Below are 19,101 nucleotides of genomic sequence, written 5' to 3'. Positions count from 1 at the left end.
ATACTTCAATAATGTTTTACTTAAAGCACAAAACAAAATCCGTACGATTTCCTGCAAACAATTAAAGATAAAAACAGCTGAATTAATGCATGAATGGGAGCTTCCACTGTAATATATGCTGAAGAACAGCTGCAGAGATCTGCTATTCATTTAACATATTACATTGATTTTAGCCTAATGCACATAGCAACAAATTGTCTGGAAGTTTAAAGGTTGAAATTGAAAAGCATTTGTTCATTTTCCAGGACCGCGCTCCCCACCCCCCCAACAGACTAACAGCTACCACAACTCTGACGGTGGATGTTCTTGACGGAGACGACCTGGGCCCTATGTTCCTGCCTTGCATTTTGGTGAACAACACCCGTGACTGCAACCCCCTCACCTACCATGTTGCTATCCCTGAATTCACTCAACCGGTAAGAACCAGCCAGACAGGCAAACATGCTGCGGTTCCACAAGGTCATTTTAACAACATTCCTTCTTTTAACAGTCGGTGCATATTTGTGTTTTCATGCACACAGGTTGTGTTTTTATCTTCTGTCTTCCTGTTTGTGTGTCATGAGCAATGTGCCGTGTAGTTCAGATTTCGTATACATTTGTACTGGATACATTTTGAACATTCTTGCTTAATGTTAAACTATTCCACACCTTTTAAATAGCCTAATTGTCGCTTACACCTTGCCTTCACACCTGGATGCCAAGTAAACTTTGCTGCTGTGTCTAAGCATGATTATTCCAGGAGCATTTTCTGCTCTGCTGGACCAGCAATTAGAGCTGAAGGCTGAGTTGACCTGGGATCACAGTCAAACACCACGGGAATGTGTAGGAGCAAGAAAAATAGAGAGGGGGAGAGATAGTTTGACAGCTGAGATAAAGAGTCACAAAACAATGTGTTATATGTATCACTATTTAGTTAGTTAGTTTGTCTGTCTATATACATGTACTGTTTATGTATATGCAAAACATCTGAAGTAAAACTAATTGAGTAGGACCGTGCTAATTTATTGTATTAAACTAGACTAGACTCTAAACAATCTCACCTCAAGGTCTATTTTGTACAGTTTTGGAGGTTTTGATCACAAGACCTTCACCAACAGATGAAGCCTGATCAGTGGCCATCAGTTGGAACTGTAGATTCCCTAATTCAGGGCAACATATGACTTCTTGAACTTGACAGTTCATTGTTCATCTTTGAAACAACAGTTGATTAAACAATCTCAACTCAAGGTCTTACTTGCTTATTCTAAAGATGTGATCCGTATAACACACACCTCAGAAGCAGTCTAGACTAGACTAGGGTGAACTGTTTTGGACCACATTCAATTGAATTAAATAGGATTGGATTGGAGTAGTCTGGGTTAGATTTTATTGGATTTAGTGGGCTGGACTAGATTGGGGTTGGCATTGCGATGTCCTCAGGCTCAGACCAGGAAGATTTTCATCTCGGCTCGGCTCCTTTCTGTGTGGAGTTTGCATGTTTTCTGTGTCATTACATGGATTCTCCTCCAGTCCCCCCCCCCCCCCCCCCCCCCCCAAAATCGAAAGAGACTGTAAAGGAGTTATGATTAGGTATAATTAGAAACTCTAAATTGGCCAACAGTGGGAATGTTCTTGTCTGTGTTTTAGCTCTTGATCAACATAGTAGTCTTCTATTTTGTAGACCTGCCAGTATAATTATGTTCTCTGTTTCATGCAGTAGATATCTTTAATGTGAAAGACTGTAATGTCAGCATTTCATTGGTTCTACTATATGGGATTGGTTAACAAATAAGTGCCATTTTTCCTTCCACATTTTGTTAATCGTAGCTTGGCAAAACAAGTTATTGTTTCACTTGCTGCACCAACTGACGTTTAAGAAAATTATAAGAAAAATATCTGAGAATTCTGCTCTAAAGCAGTGTCATGACAAACTGCATCAAATATGGGTTAAATGTATACTGGGTTTGACATGTTTGGAAGATGAAATGTATTGAACTCAGACAAAGAGATTAAATAGCATCTAAGTCTGCAATAATGACACAACATGAGCTATGAGCTACTGTGGATTGGTTCAATCTATCAATCAAAGGATGTAGATTGAGGCCTACAGGGAGAGAGGGAGTAATAAAAAAGGTATACATGTACCTGTATGTGCAAGTACTGTGTGTTTGTGGGTTCCTGTGTACCTGTAGTTGAGGGGGAGCTGTCATAGTTAGTCACAGTTGTTTGTCCATCCTTTCTATTCATAGTTTACCCATGTAATGTATAATTTATGATAAAAGGTTTGCAGACTGCTAAGTATGCAGGATCTAGGAGCACCGGCTGCACAAACCAAAGGGTTTTCATAACTAAGAAAATTGTAGCCTTTCTCCCTATCTTTTTCTATCTAAACATTTAGTTTTTTTTCCCCAAAATATTGTATATGTAGTGCATTAAGCTTGTTAAATGTAAATTACCTAATTTTACTTTCCTAAAAGAAGTGTGCAATTTAATTTCAGAAGTTTTTGTAGGAAAGGCATACATTGGCTTTGGAATTTTCAGGCAGTTTTTGGTTGTTCTCTGAATTTTCTCAACTTTGCAGTGTTAACATATCTGTCCACAGGGAGATTTGTCTTACCATAATTGATGAGTGTATTGTAATTAATCACAATGGCTAGACAGGCATTATTAAGTTGACTTGTATTTATTTTTTGCCCTGAGGGGATATAATGCGTGCTCTGGAGTCCCCTGGATAATGACTGCTGGAGGAGGGTATTATTGCTAATCATCATTGTGCAGAGCTAGGGGGATTTGATTTAGCGCACCTCCAGACATTGTAAAAGCGAGAGGGCTGGTTAGGGAGGGGTGTAAGGATTACTCCAGAGCAGAGGGATATAAATATCCCCCTCAGGGAGGGGATTTTTCCTGCCATAGAACTGTTAGCCATGTGCTTGTCAATGCTAAGGAAGTTTAGCATACTCAAGCATACTATATCAGCCATATGGAGCCATTTTGCACGAGGAGAGGTATTCTTAAATGTGATGTGCTAAACATATTCCCACTTAGCCATATGTTGTCGCAAAAGTGTAGAGGTAGAGCTGGGTAATTAGTGCTGATGATGTCTAAGTATGCATGAGCAGGAACAGTAGCCTACAGCGCCACAAACAGATTATCCCTGATGTACATTAGGCGTATTTAGAAGAATGCTGATGAGAAATGGATTTATTAGCACTGGCGTGTTAATTAAACATCCTAATAATTGGCCAGTGTGCAATAGATTACAACTGCTAATACACTGACCCCCATCAAACATTTGGTTCTTTAATTGGAGATGAGAAACATTATGTTTAAGTCCAAATATTCAGTCTTCCAGAATGCCCAATCACAGCAGCTCCTCTCATCCCCTTGAAAAGCTGAGAACAATTTAGTGAGCCAGGAGGAGATTCCACGGCTTTTCTGTAGATCAGTTTTTATCTAGAGGAGCACAGTGCAAGTGATATACAATATGTCACGTAAGATTATACATCAGCCAAAATATTGATATAAAGCACGCACAAAAGGTTTTACAGGGATGATGATATCTTTTCTAAGCTGAATTATCTGTTTCATAAGAAACTAAAATGCTTGTATCTGCATAATAATGCACTCAATGTTATTTTAGGAGACAATATCTGTGAAACTCTAGGCTACAACTTCCCAGTCAACAGAAAATAAATGGATTTGCATCTGATTGTCTTGCTGTGTTGTTAAATGACTACCCCTACCCTTGTTGCAGAGTAAACTGAACCCACTAAATGTGACCCCTGCAATCCGGGCCGTGGACATGGACAGAAACATACAGCCCCCATCAGACAGACCTAACATTCTTTACTACATCCTTGTTGGTAGGTTTATCATGTATCTTCATTGAATTTACACATTCAGTGTTCTTTGGCTCAGTGGGCCTGCCATGACTTGACTTCTAAATGTTCATTCTGATGTTACCGTTAAGTACACAAAATCCAAATCTGTGAATGTTCTTACTCTTTATTGCAGGTCATCCAGTCACATATCCAGAGTATTTCACCCTGAACAGAACGACTGCAGAGCTGCGTGTTCTGAAGCCTATCAGCAGGGACTTGTATCAAAGGTTCACGCTTATCATCAAGGTAAACCGTAAAATCCTAAATAAATGCTAGTTTTATGTTATCAAAGTTTAAAGGATGTCACCCACGTTTGATTGAAACTTAACCCCACACCAGAGGTGGGTAGTAACAAGTTAGAGTACATTTACTCTGTCACACATACTTAAAGCTTTAGTGCGTAACTTTCAACTTGTTGGTAATAATAAACTTCTGTTACATTCATGCCATTGCCAATGAGTTTCTACAAAGCTAATAAGGACTATCAGCTCCACACAACTCTCTGTGTATTTCTCAGAATGGCTATAAGATTGTGTCGTCCGGTGACTTTCCCATGCAGAAGCACGGAAGGGAGGGGGACGGGACGGGATGAGGAGGAGGGTGGGGCGAGCTAGTCTCAATTTTGTTTGAAAATACTTCAAACATCAAAAAGAAGTAACGTCACCCAACATTGCTTTGAGCACCTTTAACAAGATTTCTAGAGAAAAATCATTACTTTGACTCTGTTACATTTTGATGCATTTATAGTGCTGCTGATTTAATATGTTATGCATTCATGATCTGTTAAGAGGCAGGTGGTCAACTGGTCCCAGGTCTTCTGGCACTCTGTTATCCCATTGTTGCCATGCCTTCACATAACTGTTTAAAGCTTGGCTGAAGGAACAACTTTCAGATAGCACTGGATCCTAATCTAAGTTTAAAAAGAAAGTACACACACAATATAACACTACCACTGCTACTACTACTCCTGCTTTCTGCCGTAATGTAAGTATGTAAACCAACACTGTGCATTTAACTAGTAATGTAATTAGTGTAGCCTGATGAAGAGTTTCAGAAAAGGTAGATACCAAATTATGCTCATGGATTAAAAAAAAAAGACAAACTGCTTAAATTTTATGTGTACATGACTGATCTAATATTTCAACCACTGATGGACTTCCTCAGGTCATGGTGAAGACGTGAACACCCCTGTATTTAATAGGCAATTAATGATGAAACATCACAGCATTATCTCCAACTAAGTCTGGCCTTGCCAGACTATCTCCACATTGTGGATTGGAGGAGGGTCTGGCTAGTCCACATAGCATTCCAGAATAGAAGAAAATCGTGCTCTGGTTTATTGGCATTTCTGTAAACCCATTACAATCATCATGGGCAGTGCCAAACTCCGCAAGGAGCCGTTGTAAAATAGTTGTGGGAGAGAAAACTCAGATTGGACAGATAGTCTAGCTAGCTGTCTCAATTTACTACGCAGATATCTAAGGAGCAGTTAACCATGGTCCTCATAAATCCACCGGGAATTAAAATTCCAACACAAAGAAAGCGGAAGGAAATGGACAAAAATACTCGCATCCAGCGGAATGTCCTGCTGCACGGGAGCAATCCGGGAAGTGGAACATCAAGGATATAGAATATCTCCTACTTAACCTTAATTCGTCATCTGATGTGAGACATTTATGGAAATATAGGAGACTGTTTTAGCAACTTCTCTAATGTTATGTTTTCCATGTGATTGGAGAGACATGGATGTAGAGGGCTCTCTCCTGATTTGTGGCTGCCTGTGATTTAGGACACATACTTTTCATGCTTACACAGAGATTGCAGAATGTTTGGTCATAAAATCTGGTTTAAAGTCATGAAAAAGTAATTATTGGCTATGGCGATTATTCTGGTATCGTGAAAGTAACTGAACCAAATGGAGCTTGATTGTCCTAATCAGGGTTCAGCCTAAGCTAAGGTAAAACCTTGATTATTGTGCTGCCTCTGCAAAGTTTTCTTACACATACCAATTCTTTACCCTGTATTTTTAATGTAATGTTCTATATCCCGTTTAACTCATATCACTGTAACTTAAGCATAAAACTTTACCACTCCACCTAGATAACCTCAGTCTTGAAGGCCATTAACTGTATCTCTATCTGCTTTGGAGATGGGGCTGAAAAAGATGTTATGATTTATGGACTTAGCAGAAGGATTGGCTGGTGCGGTCCCATGAATCTTAATTTAGAGCAGACTCAGGGACTGCCTTGGTGGTGCTGGTGCAGTGCGGATGAACTTTCTATCCACCCATCACTAACCTCTAGACAACTCTGAGCACTGTGTAACCTGCTGTTTACTGGGATAGCTGGGGACCAAGATGAGAGGAAGATTTGATGTCCACAGGAGGAAGAAGGTGAGGGGAGATTGATCTTATGAGAGGCATTTTGCATGTCTTCGGGAGGATTGTGCATATCTTGTGGAAGGGAGACAGTTCAAAGGGGGAGCAGGGAAATGCCAAGATAGATAGAGAGATGTGTGATCTGATTGTACTGTAGGAGCCTTATCTACCGGAGTCGTAGAAATGGGGGAGGAGCCATTGCTCAAGGACGAGGGACAGAAAAGTGAGAATTAAACTTGGGTATCTTTAGAGTCCTCTGATGCAGCACAGTATGTGATGTAGTTAATATTTAGGAGATTTAAAATAGCCAATTGTGGAATGAGCTGCAGCATCACAATCATATTTTAGAAAAAACATCTGTTGTTCATCAACAGTTATGATTGATCCTGATAGAGTCATTTTCGCCAGGATGACTGGAGTGAAATAAAGATGAGTGGCAAAGGCAGATGGAGATGAAGAGCAACAGTCTGGTTAAAAATAAAATTAAAAAAGAAAAGCAAACAGATACAGTATGTCACTCTAAGGATGATGGAATCAGGACAGGAGAATCAATAATGATTAACAGTGACTTTTGGTAACAGTGAATCTCCTGCAGACCTGTGCGTTGTAGCAGTGGGTAAGGACACCACTAAAGAGCCAAATCACCAGGGAACACTGTAATCCTACAGTTTTTTTTTTCTTTTTTCTCTCAGACAAAAATGTGTATGTGGATGTTGAGAAAAAGAGAAAACATCCAGGCATACACACTTTGGCTGTCAGTGACACCACTTTTCCCTCAGGTGTTTGTGCAAGCAGATTGGATCTTTTGGTCAGCGCAGTGTGGGTGTTGTTTATTATCACTCAGATAAGGGAAAAAGATGTTTGGGAAAGATATCTGGCATAACATTGCGATGCCAATAAAAAATGGAGTGAAATTCAACTTGATGTGCCTAAAAGTGTTAAGCAGGCATCTGCAATCATGGGATATAAATAAAGATAATAAACAAGAAACTACAGATTTGTTTTGGCCACAGCACTTAACCATTTAGCAGTTCTGTTACAGGAGGCACTCTGCAACACAAGCCTAGTGAAATTGAGCTAATGTGCAGAATTAGTTCCAGGTCATGGCTTAAGCTGTTGTCGCTTTACTCCCCCTCTCCATCTGTATTTTCAAAGCCTTAATGTTTACGAAGCATCGCAGTGTGGGAGCCAATTGTGGCATATGTGCTAAGAATGGGGAAAGATTGCCGTGACAGCTTGACCGGGTCACATTAATTTGGTTTTGGTCTCACTGGGCTGATGTATGACATGACATGGGTTAAAGTGCAGCCTCTTTAGTTTGAATAGCTGGGACAACACACATTTTAATTTGTGGTAAATTGCTGTGCTACCTAAGCAGTCATCATGTCACCCACCAACTGACCTGGAAATTGAAGGGGAAGGAATGTTTACACTCTGGTGATTGTTTGATACAGTTGGTGTTCCACTATGTATTACAATAATACTTGTTTTGAATGCAGGTGCTTTAACATTTCACTCATGCATGTTCGGAAGAGTGTACAGTTCTGGAAATTGTAAGCTGTAACATTTGTTATGTCCAATTACACTGCATGTTCTAGTATTTTGTAGAATTTTATAGATTAAGTAAGTGTATTGATTTTTGTGTGGTAGGAGTTTTTGTAGAACTGTACCGTCTGTTATTACCTGATTCAGGAAATTTAACCTTACTATTTATTACTTACTGTTGCAGACCTGCAAGGTGACATTTTAAATTAGGTGTTTTACATGACTTGATGCTTTATGTCAGTTTTTGGAGAAAGATTTTTAGGTTTATTTAAGCTCTCAGGCAAAACGGAGACACTATACAGAAACTCACAGGATCCAGCTCAGTTTGCACAATCATTAACGGAGACAGACCACACCGGAAAAAAAGTGCTAGTAGCTTGCCTTCTAGTTTATTGGTCAATTTAGGCACTGACTTGGCGAGTAATATTTCCATTAAGTCTCCTTCTATCGTTGGTCACCCATTTGATGGAGCAGCAACAGCCACTAATTACTGCCTCCCCCCGACAAATGATGGTATTTGCGTTAAGTGCTCTGGTAATTACTAAGGCCTAATCCAAAATTGACCCCTGATTAAATTTAGTCAATGTAACTTTTTGTAATTGAAATGCCACTTAGAAAAATGTATGCTGTTCTGTCCCTGTGCCTGCATAAGAGTTGGGAGAGCATAAATCTTAAGTGTGTTACTTTCATCATCCAACTCATTATTTTTTACTTTTTAATAAATTTCCAGCAGAGTGGTTATCAGTTTTTTCATAGTTAATGTAAACTTCCTTGTAGGCGTGTTGATATTTGACTCACAGACTATGACTTCCTCTTTCTCTCTTTTTATGTCAGGCAGAACAGGACAACGGTCACCCCCTCCCAGCATATGCTGACCTCATTATCGACATCCTGGATGAGAACAACCAGGCACCATATTTCCAGTTTGCTACCTACCAGGGATATGTGAGTGAGTCCTCCCCAGTGGGTACGACTATCTCAGCCAGTGCCAACCTCACTGCTGCCCTGGGAATCATCGCTCTGGATAATGACATTGAGGAGGTAGAAAGAAAGGGACTTTTTCAGAATAGGCTCACTGTTGTCTACACTTTACACATCTACCCATGCATGTGTGCATACAAACACAAAGTGCTTGTAGTGCATTGATTAAATATTGATTTAGGGTTTGTTGTTTTGGATTCACAAAAAAATAACGTGTTCATGAATCATTTCCCTGCTGTATTTCTTTCCCTGTAGCTTGCTCCTGGTGATACACCTGTAGGTAAACCGGGTTGCTTTTAGAAGCAATGCCCCCCCCCCCCCCCCCCCCCCCCCCCCCCCCACACACACACACACACACACACACACACACACACACACACACACACACACAGAGTGCAATGTAGGGATGTTCCAACAATTTGCTCATAATCGCCGATTATTTAAATTTTCTTAATAATTAGTTTTTTTTCTTTTGATACAGAGATTAATCCAATATTTATGTTTTCCTGCATAACACAGCTGAACTATGGACACTTAATAAATTAAAGTAGGCCTCCATTTGTATCCTTAAAGCCAATTAATTTAATAGATATGACTGCCTAACAGCTCTGCATTAAGCATGCATCACGTTTAAATGTGTTCTTTCAATATTTACTGGAGGCTCTAGCTTCCTGTATTGTATTGTTTTATATAATATCTTTGCAGTGTGAGTTCGGGCTGTTGAGACAGTAAAGTTTGGACCCGATTTAGACAACTTCTCTTCTTCTCCACTTAGAAAAAAGTGCTGAAGGTTAAACACATTACTTTTGTTTGTTTGGTGTACCTTAAAAGTACCAGCTTTCCTTGCTATGGCACAATGAGTGGGAATATAAATAAACTGACGTCTGTTGTTTAGTTGCCCACTTTGCTACGCATTAGAAAGTGATTCCAGTGTTTTTACAAATGGGGAAGCTGTGGTGGAGTGCAGTAAGTTAAACAAAGGATCAGAAGTGGATAGGCTTTACATTGCCAAAACAGATCCATTAAAGAAGCCTTTATCAGGTTTATACCTAGTCCGAAAATCTATTTTGGACATCCCTACCTTATTCATGCATCACTTTGACAAACATAAAAACAAACCGAGCACTCATCACTACTGGAGACATCCTAAACAACAATTTGTGACAGCATAAATTATATGTTTTCTGTTTCATAAAAGGTGAATTAAATGCTATGCAGGTCTCCGGTAATGACTGGTGTGTGTAATCCAGCTGATACACTGACTTTTGTCTAATTGGAGTGTGTTTGGAGTGTTGTTTGCTGTGCTGTGTTCTTCTTCTGCAGATGGACTTTTTGCTGTGGTTTCTACGATTGCTTCAGTCAAAAGTTGTGCAATTACCCTCTTTTAAAATAATTTTATGAGTTGGTTGTTGTGTGAGTAGTTGGGGGTGTTTTGACATATATGTTATATACATTTAACATTGTGTGATTGTGTGGGTGCCTGTCTGCATGTGTGTTCACCATCCACAATAGAGGAGGCTTTAAATTCAATCATGCCCTAAGTGCACTTATAGATTTGCATACAAATTTGTGGAAACACACTGTCACACACACAGCCAAAGCAATTGACTACTACCTTTAGCTCATCTTTTAAAATATCCCTTTACTCAGTCCTTGGAGAAGATTAACAAATCAAAGTGGAGTGGAAACAGAGATAACAAAATCAATAAGCCACCAGAGTCCTGCTGTTTACCAAACTCTCTTAAAACGACTCATTGATGGACGTGAATCGAAGCCGACTCACAGCAATGAACCACAATAGACCTCAGGTTTATTTGTTAACACAGTCTAACCACAGCAGTGTTGACACATCTTTGGTGATTGGCTCTTTTAAAAAATGCTGTCTAGCTCATTTAGCATCTCAAGACCCAAAACAAAAGCTTTAAACCCCAGACCTTTTTAACAACTGCTTAATGGGGTCGATATTTTTCTTCCCTAAAAATGAAGTGGGACCAACTCAGGGTGTTTTAGCAGAAGCCATTTCCCTCTCTTGCTTTCTTTATTGATACTAACATGTTAAAAATGCATTGCTTTCTGGTTCTTTCCACAGCTCCTTCTCTGTTTTCTAAAGACAGATAATAGATCTGCCATTCCTTTTTCAACTCTTTGGCTGATCAAAATGTACTGTCTAATAGGTTTTCTCAGCCACACAGCTGCAGCTTGAAATAAAAAAAAGATGAAACACTAATGTCACCATGGTAACATGCTTCTTTTTGTATATATTTCTGTTGGAAGACAAAAGACCCTATGGTAAGAATTACCCTGGAAGACTACACCACAATCTTTGGCCTGACCCCAACTGGGATAATCCGCTACCTGAGGCTCATTGAACCTGTGGACCGGGAGAAACAGATGTCCTATACTTTTACGGTAGGCCTCAGACTCAGTACTAGTTATCTGCAAGACAGCACTAGAGCCCTATGACCTAAGAGCTCCTATTCTGTGTATATTAATATAAGTCACATGTAAGCTCCATACCAAAAGGCATTTGCAGATACAAAGCTGACCTGACACTTTTTGAGCAAAATGACCTTTATCAGTGGTCAAATAGCAGTGGCTGAATTTATAATTTCCATCCAAAGGTTAACCAAAGTGACATCCAACTGCTTTAGCTTCGTAATTTCAGTTTGAAAAAAACAACAACTTTTATCTCATGTTAATCCCCACTTCATGCCATGTAGAGCTATATACTGGAAATTAAGAAAACTCATGTCTATAGACAAAGCACAAATAAAGAACATATCTTCACAAGTTTTGCAAAGGAAGCATGTCAAAAATAAATCTCAATACGGAAAACACAAATAAATACAGAAACATTATTAGTTGTAGAGCACACAATGAAAATGGTCAACATTCTAACCGTATGATTCTGATTTTACTCAAGATACTAGCAAAATGTCTAGCTTTGGCCCGTTATTAATTATTAATCAGTTTTCAGCAACCCCGGGAACCTAATTGTGTTATTTCTTTAGTTCTGTTGTTTTTATGTGTTTCTCTATTTGCTTGTGTTGTCTGGGAAGCCCATTCCTATATGTCCCTTATCTACTGTCAAATTGATGAATATGTTTATTAATTTGCTTGTGTTTTATCTGTTTGCTTGTGGTTCTTAAGATGCATTGCCTTGAGCTCTTTCAGTCACCATGGACTGTATCTATACAATCTACAGTATAAATAGTTACAAATCATTGGAACACTCACACAATCAAAAAATTGTTTTCCCAAAATGCCAAACTTCTCTCTGTGTTCATCTTTTTAAATGCTTTTATTAATCTTCTTATCTTCAACATAACAGCGATGTGCCCCTGTCTATTGCTGTTATGTTATGGGGACCTTTTTAAAACAATGGTAACACACACTTACTTCAAAGTCCTTGCATTTCAATTAAGTCCTGTGGACAGTTAAGTCAGACCATAAACTTAATTTCTTTTTAAACGTGTTGTTCAATATTTTAGTGGTAATGGTAGTATTTCAGGAACGTTTGTTGATTATCATTATAATAACGTTTCCCACGATATTTTGGGAATGATTGTAGAAATCCGATCATGGCAAGTACCTTATTTTTATACTGGGGTCATACTTTGATCCAGCGCTCAAACTAAATTAATCTATTACACATTACACACAGTACAGGCTACACAAGCTTTTTGAAATGAACTGAAAGATTTTGGAGACGTTTGCTTGTTTCATTCACGCTTTAATTTGTAACTGTCAACCAAAGCATCTTTTTAGGCCTTAATTGTATTTTCTTCCATTTAACACACATAACATCAGTTCATGTTTATATTTGGTTCTGAACACTGCCCAAATGCAGGTTATCTACAAAGCAGAACTGTGCCTGATCGCATCCTGTGTAGACGCTGACAGAGGACTGAAGCTGCTGCTTGCTTTCATTACACATGCGGTACAAAATCTGCACTTCCATTTTACAACCTGCCATTGTGTCCAAATCTTATATAAAACTATTAAAATACATAACTACATGAGCCAATGCATTGAGTATGATTCATGCGTCAGATGTTTTTGTTGAACTCAAACTGATCCGCGAGAATACATATGGCATTTTGGAGAAATAATCTAATTTGGCCGTATTATCAGACATTACAAGTGAACGCTGTGCTTTCTGAGTTCTTGCTAAAATCTTGTTAACATAATATTTATTAGATAACACATTGAATCTGTCATAGTTGTGTTTTTGCTTTTCTGGAGATGTTATCTTCCTTCTTTGTGTAAACTTGAGCATGAGATCAAATTTTATAATTACTCTGCTTATCCTGGACTGGACGGCGAGAGAGCATACAATCCAATATATATATTTTCCTTCAACAGTTATGATGTTCATGTTGTGTGTGTGTGTGTGTGTGTGTGGGTGTGTGTGTACGCACACATTTTGGAGGTAGTTTTCACCTTTAAACCCAGCAGCATGGAGAAGGCATTCTACACCAATGTAGTTAAATACCAACCTCTCTTAAATATCTCAAGGGATTATTCCTAATAAAAAGAATTTCTTTCAAAATACCATCTCAGAGCTAGGCTGTAGGTGAAGACTACTCGTTTTAATATCCGGTAGCATAGGGCACACGCAGGTTGGTAGTAGGAGGGCTGCCACAACTTGGTGTGACCAAAAAGAGGGCTAAACAGCTTGCTAAGTACTGTGCCTTTCTGCTATAACTGGTAGCTGCCACATATGGTGGAAACATTGCTACCCTTAAGAACTGAGAATTGTTCTTATTAGGTGATATTGTAAAGACCAGCTGCACGCCACAGGCCACATGGGTTTGTGTATGCCTTGTACTGCACCTGTAATATTTGTGTCCTTGTACCATTTTATTCATTTGAGCATGAATAAATGGTTAAAGGTTTCATGGCATGAAAATTATACTGCATGAGGTTTTATAGCATTAATATGAGTTCCCTCCGCCTTCCTTTGGTCCCCCAGTGGCTAGAAATGGAGATAGGTGTAAACCGAGCCCTCAGTATCCTGCTCTGCCTCTGAGAAAATTAATGCTTAGATAAGCCAATGGTTACCTCCCCTTTCTCTGCTTTGCCCGTCCAGATAATTTGGCCCACCCATGAGACATACCATGGCTTTCAAATGAGCAAAGTGCAGTTGGTCAAGGCCACCTCCCCCTCCTCCTCAACATCCTATTCCTCCTCATAAGCTATAGACTCAGAAATGGCACATACTAAGGAAAACTCATTGTGGGACTGGCTCTAGTGGCAGTCTAATTCTGCACCAAGGCTGAATTTGGGAAAGAAAACTTCAGATATGGTATTAGGGGCCATCTAAGGTCTATATAAAAGCATCCAAAGACCACCATGTCATGAGACCTTAAAATGTGTGTTTGCATGAGAGGGATGAGGAGGCTTGCGTGACATTGTTTACATCTGTTACATCTGTGTGTTTGTGCAGGGACGTGTATGGAGTATGGAGTGTTCATACATACAGTTGTGATGACTCTGGTGACTCAGTCAATCCAAATCTGTTTTCTCTCTTGGCTCCCAAAAATTGTCTGGCATCTCTCTCAGGGAGCTGGCAGGAGAACAGAGACACTGTTAGATAGAAGAGAAAGTAGCTGCTGTCATGGATGCTATCATGTGTTTCTGTACAACACCTTCACTGTGAATGTTTAGCTGTTACTAAAGGCACTCTCCTGATGTAGAGCTTAACCAGCAAGGCCCATCATTTCCATTTCAGAAGAAACATGTAGTTCTTGTTTTCTTGCTGCTGACATACAGCAGTTGTTGTTTAGATTTCTTCTTTCTTTTACTTCATTTGTTTTTCTACTTAGTCCATTTTCTTTCTCTCTGCCAAGTACTGGGAATCAGAGCTGCCAAGGACACATAAACATGCAGTTTGCTCATTTTGCAAACTGTCCTTTAGGACATTTTTTATGCTCTCTCTTCTCTTCTCTTAAAATGCATTTCCAATGTTGAAGTAATGAAAAATTAACATGTAATTATGGAAAGTGTAAGTGACTAAATGCAGTGGTAGAGACATGTTGAAGTTTGATTAGTGGTCTTATCAAAGCAAAACAGTCCTGAAAGCATATGCTTAAATTAAAAACAAAGAATTTCTCTGTGATTTATTTCTTCATTTCCCTTTCTTGTGTTTACAGATGTTTGCATCAGATGGCGTCCAGCAGAGTAGACCAGTAACTGTCAACATTCTGGTCATTGATGCCAATGACAATACGCCCACGTTTTCTAAGGTCTCCTACAGTGTTGACGTCTTCACAGACATGCGGCCGGGGGAGACGGTATTACAGGTAATCAATCCCCTTTTGACTTTCTCCTTCTCTTTTGGTCTCTTGCTCTGGCACTCTGCTTTACGCCTTCGTCTTTGTCCCTGTCGCATAGAATCTCTCACACACACTTTCTTTCATGCACAAAGAAAATAACACCAACAACCCAGTGCATTGTGTTGAAAGGCAAACCCCCAGAACAGTTCCATTCGTCTCATCTGCAGTCATGAAAGACAAGTCAGAGAAAATGTTTCTTTCCATCCGCACAGGCCTGGGAAACCTTTTAGCCAGCAGGTCAGCTCCTATCATGACTGAAGTTAATTCACTGTGGTTGGCATCCGTGATGACCATTTAGAAATATTCCCCTTGCATGAAAAGGATTTTAAAAACAGGATTTTATATGCTTTGATACATTTTGAGAATGGACTTGATTTCATTAGAGCACTGGCTTTAAAGGTAATGATTTTCTTTTCATACATGAACATATACATATACTTATACTAACTAAAGCCAGCTTACATGCACATGCATACGTCATGTGTAAAGACATGCATAGACACATGTAAATGCACACAGTCTTCAAAATGTAAATCAATAACCCTATTCTGCTATATGTATTAATGTGGGGCCTTTCATAATTTCATTGTCTTTTATTTGGTAGTCGGAGCATGATCTTTCCGTCTTATAATTGATCTGTCCTCTCAGCACAGCTTTACCAAAAAAATGTCAGACACTGAAAAGGTCACTTTAATCTGTCTTAAAAACCAGCCATTTCACCCTCCCTGAAATGAGGCTAAGGGTCACAGAGTGTTTGGTATGACCGCTTAAACAATTTTTATAAGCCGTTTACGAGAGCCGCAGGCCCCCAGAGGATGTTACTGCTCATTTGATGCTACCGCCTTTACGCCAACATCAGGAGCATAAAAAAGGAGGTCTGGGCAACTTGTATTAAAGTTCTGAGGCTTGAAAGATATGAAGCCAACGCCATGAGGGTCCTTAATTACAAGCAGCAGGATGCCCTAAATAATGGGCTTGGAGAAAATTATTGCTGCTTATTTTATTCGATAACGGACTATGTCTTTCCACATCTTTGTAATCCATCTCATTTCAAAGGTAGCGTGGAATTTACGTCATCCAGTCCAAGCTTATTAAGGTCCCCAAACTACTATGAGTGACGATATTGCAGCCAGCAGAAAAAGTTGCTCAGATTGCAACATCAGTAGATTTTATACATCCAGCTAAATTCCAACCATTTCTTCTTATCTTTACATTAAACAAAGGTCATGTCTCTATTAGTTGATAATAGGGCACCAAAACGGATTCTACTGTGGGTTGGCAACTTGATTGAAGTCAGTCACAACCTCCTACTGTGAAATATTTAAAGCTTGACTGCAGCTGTGCAGAACTCAATCTGTAAAACTACAGATACAAATATCAACATATTAAAATGTGTATCCATCTCTTTCTCTCCCTCTGTTCTTCCAGTTAACAGCAACAGATGCTGATGAGGGACTGAATGGTCTGGTGACCTATGAGATACTGGCTGGTGATCAGGGACATTTCATCATTAGCAATCGCACTGGACGCATCACTGTGGCGCCTGGTGTCACTTTGACTGTGGGACGATCTTACGCACTTACTGTCAAGGCCTCTGACAATGCACAAGGGACCCAGAGAAGGTATTGTACAGTAGCTCATTTCCTTTTTTTCTTTTTTTTTTAAACCAGATTTTTCACTAAGGTGTTTTAGAACTCATTCATATGCAGAAAGTTTCATTTTTGTGCTTCCTCCGGGTTGAAGAGGAGCTACCAGTGTTCAATATGTGCTCATTAGCAAGTTAGCTTCTGAATAACATGTAAATATTTCACTGTGCTGAATTATAAAGAAATAACATTTTTGACAAGCATAGGCGCCGATTTATGTTTTCCTCCGTGGGTGCTCATGGAAGTAGTAAAAAAATGTTTGCATTTCAGAACCTTTCAGAAATGGACATTGGAGGACGCAAACACACACAACTATTAACTTAAAAATAAAGCAGTAAAGTACTTTTATCTCAGGACAGTGTTACTTCTTACATATACTGATGGATTGGAGATGACACGTAACCGCGGTCAACTTTGTGGCCCTGGTGGCTCTCTCTGCACTGGGGGTGGATGTTGCATCATTAGGTTTTGTTTTTTTAATAAATAATCTGGCCATTCTAGTATCACTCTGATTACCTAATGCACATGCACCTTCTGTGGGGAGATGGGGGGTCACTACAGCGGTGTTTTCATCCGAGAGTTGCTGTGATTGGTGGAGAGCAGGAGCAGGGGACTTACAACGACATAATAAATCACATTATGACATACGCTCCACTATGCACCAACGTCAACATCAATTGATCAATAAGTGGCCTCTTCGATTTCACCAAATAAAACAAATTCAACAAAAATGTCTCATGCAATGAATAAATGTACAATCAACACAGAATTCCATTTTTATGTGCTGCTGTGAACAAGTGAAAACAAGCTGGCACATTTTAAGCAAACTGATTTTCTCCTGAACAAAATGTGAATAAATGGCTTGAATTGTGTTTGACACTTAAGAATTTAAAAAAATAAACATTTATGATACCATTGTGAACAAGACGAAGAACCCATTTAAAAGAAATGCAATCAAAACCTATCGAGTTCGTCCTGTTTTCTGCAATGAAAACGATATATTATGAACTAAGCTGTGTGCGCAATTTACTTCAATACGACTGAACAGGGCTGATCTGATGTGTGCTTTTCTTTCTGGCAGGAGCTCCATCACCACAGTGTACATTGAAGTTTTGCCTCCCAACAACCAGAGCCCCCCACGCTTCCCTCTCCTCACCTACAACCTGGAAGTCAGTGAAGCCATGAGGACAGGAGCTATTCTGCTCAATCTGCAGGTAAGTCACTAATTCATAAATGGGTTTTGCACATAAAACAAATGTGAAAATTCATTTAATTCTGTTTGAGGACTTTTTTTTATACATTTGTACAAAGGTAAGTTGTAGTTTCAGGCAACTGCACGCTCTTCCTTTTTCTCTTACATTCCCTTCTCCAGCATGCAGTATGATCACTTCCACTCCAGTCCAGCATCCTTATTGCTCAGCTGTCACATCTCATAGACTTCAACTTCACTATTTGATCTTTAAGACCCTGCTTTTCTTTTTCTTTCCCCCAGGCCACAGACAGAGAAAACGACCCAATCACATACCGCATTGTGAGTGGGGATTCCCAGAAGGTCTTCAACCTCTCTGAATCGTAAGTCCAGATATTTTTCAAGTATTTTTCAATTCCAACCAAGGCCTACTTAAGATGGAAGTATGATTGTTTATATATATGAATGAATGGATATTAATTTATCGATCAGCAGCATTTTAATAAGTTTGATAACATGTTTTTAAATGAAATAGGAAACAGGGGTTTGCATGTTCGTCTGCAAGGGTTTATCCTGGGTCTCTGGTTTCCTCTAAAACCTCAACAACATGCAGGTTACTGTAGATGCACTGGAGACTGTAAATGTATTGTGAATGTGTTTTTCTGTATCCTATGTGGTCTTCCCCACGTCTCCCAATGCATGTTGAACAGAATAGTTGTATAAAAAATGATTTCCTAGATTGCTATCCAACTAACAGAACAAGCCCCTGGCAAACTATCATAGTTATATTATTATTGTATAGTTCTACAAGGGCACCCTTCAAACTCTGACATCATTTTAAAAATGTATTGAGGTTTTTGAGCAACAACGCTGTTGTGTATGGGCAAACAGACAAGGACAAGTCAGCTGTAAAAGTCTTCGATAAGCTTTGTATTTCATGTTGTTCTCTCAAGTGCAAAGGGAAATGGACAAACAACCATCTTATGTTGAGACACAGTGTTCTTTCCTTTACTGTGATGGCTATGAAAGAATCCCTTCAAACAAATTTCTCTATATCAAACTAGTCTCTGTCATCTCTCTGATGATATGGACAGCCAGAGCCAATGATGGTGGTGGGGAAGATGGAATGAGAGGATAAATAATTGTGATGCTAGGGAGTAGATGC

General features: G+C 39.3%; 1 protein-coding gene across 18 annotated transcripts in view; it reads left to right on the top strand.

Annotated features, from left to right (window-relative positions):
- pcdh15a (protocadherin-related 15a) overlaps positions 1-19,101 on the top strand; it is a 197,280-nt gene that overhangs the window by 99,074 nt on the left and 79,105 nt on the right. For 14 of the 18 annotated variants that reach the window (XM_034897631.1, XM_034897632.1, XM_034897622.1 and 11 more), the window contains 10 exons: positions 246-416; positions 3,734-3,842; positions 3,994-4,106; positions 8,617-8,823; positions 9,019-9,039; positions 11,038-11,172; positions 14,919-15,068; positions 16,530-16,723; positions 17,829-17,961; positions 18,240-18,319. In XM_034897631.1, coding sequence (XP_034753522.1) covers positions 246-416; positions 3,734-3,842; positions 3,994-4,106; positions 8,617-8,823; positions 9,019-9,039; positions 11,038-11,172; positions 14,919-15,068; positions 16,530-16,723; positions 17,829-17,961; positions 18,240-18,319 — 1,313 coding nt within the window. The remainder of the gene's footprint in view (positions 1-245; positions 417-3,733; positions 3,843-3,993; positions 4,107-8,616; positions 8,824-9,018; positions 9,040-11,037; positions 11,173-14,918; positions 15,069-16,529; positions 16,724-17,828; positions 17,962-18,239; positions 18,320-19,101) is intronic. The other 4 variants (XM_034897633.1, XM_034897624.1, XM_034897623.1 and 1 more) reach the window with 1 other exon arrangement.

Source organism: Etheostoma cragini, chromosome 17 (genome assembly GCF_013103735.1).
Source record: "Etheostoma cragini isolate CJK2018 chromosome 17, CSU_Ecrag_1.0, whole genome shotgun sequence".
NCBI classification, from domain to species: domain Eukaryota; kingdom Metazoa; phylum Chordata; class Actinopteri; order Perciformes; family Percidae; genus Etheostoma; species Etheostoma cragini.
Note: the sequence above shows the minus strand (reverse complement) of the source record. Positions and strands in the feature narration are given on the sequence as shown.